Source organism: Xyrauchen texanus, chromosome 10 (assembly GCF_025860055.1).
Source record: "Xyrauchen texanus isolate HMW12.3.18 chromosome 10, RBS_HiC_50CHRs, whole genome shotgun sequence".
NCBI lineage: Eukaryota > Metazoa > Chordata > Actinopteri > Cypriniformes > Catostomidae > Xyrauchen > Xyrauchen texanus.
Genome location: NC_068285.1, coordinates 38,709,670 through 38,714,398, shown reverse-complemented (window position 1 = coordinate 38,714,398; position 4,729 = coordinate 38,709,670). Strand labels below are relative to the sequence as shown.

Here is a 4,729-nt window from a genome sequence, read left to right as displayed (position 1 = left end):
CTCTAGCTATTGTTTTCCTGTTATATGTACATTTCCATAAAAGCGCAATTTACAATATTTATCTAACGTTCTAAATGACGCAAAAGAAGTCTCAAACGAGTCATCCGCATAAACATCTTTGATCAGACGCAGACAGAACTTCGTAACACCTGCGTCGAATTCTCCAGTCATAACGTCACTTGTCTCTGCTGTCTCCGTACAGACAAGTACAAGTCCACACGAGGACCATTTCAACTCTACATACTTCCAATAGCAATGCGAGCAACATATTAAAGAGCAGTATTAGTCACTTGGAGTTTTTAGAGGAATCTGACTAATACATTTATTTGTTTTATCGATTTAAGCGTCGGAAGGAAGCCGTCACCTCCCGATTGCTTTGCTATAAAGCCGAGCGCGCGAGTCAGTACGGGCACGGAGACGCGCAACAAAGGCGCGCAGAGAAGGATACTGATCACACAGAAAGCAGAGGGAGCACTGAGAAACAAACGAGACTTTTAAACGACGTTTTAGCATACATTTTAAAGTGCTTGTAGGAAAAGAAAAGGAAAGTTACTGGGTGAAACATGAAGTTTCTGTTACCGGCTGCAGTATTTTTTCTTGTTTTGTGCCAAGTGTTTGGAGAGGAATTGGGTCCAAATGAAGACCCTGATTATTGGACAGGCAGCAATCAAATACAGGTGAGTTTAACCTTTTATTATATATATGTTTTCTGAATATGTTCAATTCATGCCAAATTATTTTTCTTTTCTTTTTTTTTGGCTCACTTAAAAGATCTTTCAGTACACTTTAGTGCCAACATACAGGTGTTACCATAAGGAGCTATTTCTACCTGATGTGACCATAAAAGCATTCAGGATGATTCACTGATGTTAAATAATCTCTTAAAACTTGATTTGGCAAACAGGCACTTTAAAGTGAAAAACATACATATAAAGTATTTATAGAGTATATACAAAAATTGTTCTCAGTGTTGTTCATGTGCCACAAAGGCACATTTTACTATCAAGTGTATCATTGCATTTACTATAATGCAACAGTGTTGAATTTTATACTCTGTAAAAATGCTTTGTCATGTAACCTAAAAAATATTCCTCATGTGGTATAATCTAAATTAACAGGTTTTCTTGAAGTCAAAAAATTTCGTTTAAACTAACTAAATCAACCTGAATACATCCGGTTACACCAATGAAAGATTAGATCAAGATCAACTGAAATGTAAAATGTTTGTAAATGTTCTAATCAGACATCACTGAGTATTTAATATGGATTCAAGTTAAAAGGAGGTCGCTGTCCAGTGCTGAATTACTGAATGCTCTTATTGCATGATTTGAATTGAGCTGATGTTTCCCGTTTGACATTGCGGGCTGGAAGACAGCCAAGCAATTGTATTTCTCACCCAGCTTGGTATCCATAAACTGCATCCTTTTAAACATTTGTCAACGTGTAAATTGTTTTCACGAAAAAAAAGGGCTTTGATAACAAGGGTAAAAAAGCATTGCAAATCATTTATATTTAAGTGCGATGCATACTAAGTACCACTTTTCCTATTGCCTTAATAACATTCATTAAATTGAAATGGGTAAATATATATGGGGCTTAATGGAGAGTTATAAACACAATGAGTAGCATCAAACACTGCAAGAGAGGGTACTATAGTGGCCTTATTCAGTGAGTGATTGATTACATTAGAGGTCTAATGTCCCACTAATCAAATCTTCTTCTACAGGATGAGTGGCTTCAGTCTGATCCATTCAGAGAGATACTTAGACGAATGACGAGGAAACCCCGACCTCATCAATTCATTGGTCTGATGGGGAAACGGTCCGCTGGTAAGACTTTTCCCCATAAAACTCTCTCTCTCTCTATCTGTTGCTATACATGCTGCACATGTCTCTCTCTCTCTCTCATGCATGCTGTATAACATTCATCGATGATTTAAGATTTATAAATCTGAAAATTTAATTTTATCTCCTTCCACCCCCCTCCTGCCAACAGCAAATGCACAGATTACACGAAAAAGTAAGTAATTTCAGCGAAACAGTAGAATGCACTATGCTTATATTTCTTGCTGGATGCTTATAATTTGCCTAAAAGCAAGAGACTTCCAAATGCAATTATGCAAAGAATATTTTTTAGTTTTTTTAACAAAGAGTAGTTTATTAAGAACAGTAGTTTTTAAGAGCAAAGCAGGATATATTCATTAAAAAACATGATTTTGCTAAGATAAATTGAAAGACGAAAGAAGACTTTACATCCGTAGGGCGTAGTCACAAATACACGCACAGATTATTACTTTGAATCTTAGAGATGCAAGATTAACCTTAATGGAAGCTAACATTCTCAAGGTCTATATTTTCCCAGTATGAAGAAAAACAATTGTAAGGACATAAAACACTTACACACACTACCGGTCAAAAGTTTTGAAACACTTGACTTTAATGTTTCTCATGATCTTAAAAATATTTTGATCTGAAGGCATATGCTTAAATGTTTGAAATTAGATTTGTAGACAAAAACATAATTGTGCCAACATATTAATTTATAATAATATAATATTACTTGAGAAAATGTCAAGAGTATTTCTGCAAATTCTAGGCAATGGGTGACTACATTGAAGATGCTAAAATGTAACATTTGATTTATTTTTGATTTTTTTAGTCACAACATAATTCCCATAATTCCATTTATGTTATTTCATAGTGTTGATGACTTTACTATTATACTAAAATGTGAAGAGAATTATAATAAGATTGAGTAACTGTTTCAAAACATCTGACCGGCAGTGTGTATATATATATATGTCACCACCATGAAGTGCTTCAGTAGTAATTTGTTCCTTTAATAATATTTCAGGGCATAAAATCAATTCTTTTGTTGGTCTGATGGGTAAAAGAAGCAAAGAGGAACCAGGTAAGAACTGCACAATAGCATTAAGCCATTAAATAACACTAACAATAACATTAGATTTGGGATAATTTTGTATTTTTGAAAATTAACCAGCAGTGCTTTAAAATGTGATTATGATCTAGACAGATATAACTTTGCACCACTGAGTAATTATAACCCATTTGTGAACCTGCCCTTTTCTCCTCACAGAGTCCTTTGAATGGGGAACAGTACAGATCTATGACAAAAGGCGTTAACAGCTAAAATGGGTCACCGTCACATCTGCTTCCTAAAGAATCATTTCATTCTCATTCATTTAAAAAAAATTTTTTTTTATTATAGTCAGAATTCCAATAAAAATTTGAATTTCACTTTGTGGAGATACGGCAGAACCGCACCCGTTCCGGTTTATTAAAACATATATAAAGGATCAGGCATTTTAATTCAGTCCAGCTATGATCTAACATGTTATTGCCACAACATCTCTGTGGACCAATACAGCAAAACTGCGTGCTTTCAAAGGTACGCTGACAATGTCATTACATAGTGCCTCGTAGTGTTTTAACCATGACAGATTGTGTTCTACTGACAGTCTAGGTGTGTTCTCATCCTCATAGACTGTGCATGTCCTGTCTCTGCTATGAGCAAGGGTTTTGGTATCTTGATATGTCTGTGCAATTGTAGCTTGATATTAAAAATATTTTCTTTATTGGTGGAACTTTTCATTTCTTGTTGCATCGTTACATGTGTGGCATGTTGTGGGTTAATCGTGCACTACAGTGGTGCAGTCACGTCCCCTTTTGGCAAATTGAGAAATGTATTAGCCATTAACACATAGCATGTCTAAACAAGCATACTCACTATAAAAAATACACATCTTGACTTTCAATACAAAACAAGCAATAATTGTTTATCTTGTTTTAAGCATAAACCTCACACATTTTTTAATTTCTCTGAAAACAAGACTTAAAGGGGTCATGCTATTATTTGAATATGTATCTTTGAGGTTCTGTTATAATATTAGTAAAGTTTTAGGCACAAAAGCTGTTTTCAGCAACAACAAAAATGACTTGTTTTAACAAATGCTCTTTTTGCTGTGAAGAGGAAGTTTTGAGTTCTGAAACTTACAGTATGTTTTTATAGTACAATTAACTCTTATATGTCAAAAGATCAAGATCAAATTGATTCCTCATGTCATGACACCTTTAATATCTTACTGTTTATAATTAAATAAGTCCTTTTTAAAAGACTTTTAAATAATTTTACTGGGAAACAAGACACACATTCTGATTAAGAAAAATTTTATTTAGCAGTTTGAAGGTTTAAGTTGCTTTAAACCTGAAAGGTGACATACACATCTCTTACATTAGTCTAACATTCATTATTTTGTATTCCAGTGTTGCCCCACCAAAAAACATACAAACATTACATTAACAGAAATTAACAACCTTGAAAACAGTATATTTGCTTCAATCACACATTTAGAGCACTTTTGCATCCCAATGTTAACCTATCATTTAGGGCTACATGGTTAACCCTGTTTTAACTAGAGTCAGGAATGCAGCCTGGCTACCCTGATATCTTGTAAGGCTTACAGTAACTTTAACAACTTACAGTAGACCAATTAAAAGGACAGTCCCACTAGAAGTGCTCAAGGGCACAATGGTAATAGTTATAGTATTACAGGGTTCAAACTTAAAACCATTCAGTTACAAGCCAAGTCCTAAACAAATGTACCATGATAACCATAATTTCCACCATAATACCATAGTAACTATAGTTATTATTACTGCTATAAAATAATTCATTCGAGATCTCCTTCAAACATTGTAAGACACATTCA

General features: G+C 34.2%; 1 protein-coding gene across 1 annotated transcript; it reads left to right on the top strand.

The window, feature by feature from the left end:
• The first annotated feature begins 218 nt into the window (after positions 1-218).
• On the top strand, positions 219-3,555 carry LOC127650706 (protachykinin-like). The gene is made up of 5 exons (XM_052136303.1): positions 219-677; positions 1,727-1,829; positions 1,996-2,019; positions 2,854-2,910; positions 3,097-3,555. Exons 1-5 carry the CDS (start codon positions 564-566, stop codon positions 3,141-3,143), a joined length of 345 nt encoding a protein of 114 aa, XP_051992263.1. The 5' UTR covers positions 219-563; the 3' UTR covers positions 3,144-3,555.
• The last annotated feature ends 1,174 nt before the right edge of the window (positions 3,556-4,729 follow it).

Bases quoted from the DNA above. Each gene is read 5' to 3' on its own strand.
- LOC127650706 (XM_052136303.1), top strand. From the start codon at position 564: ATGAAGTTTCTGTTACCGGCTGCAGTATTTTTTCTTGTTTTGTGCCAA. The intron at 1,830-1,995 runs GTAAGACTTTTC...TCCTGCCAACAG, and splicing joins GATGGGGAAACGGTCCGCTG to CAAATGCACAGATTACACGA. The intron at 2,020-2,853 runs GTAAGTAATTTC...ATAATATTTCAG, and splicing joins TGCACAGATTACACGAAAAA to GGCATAAAATCAATTCTTTT.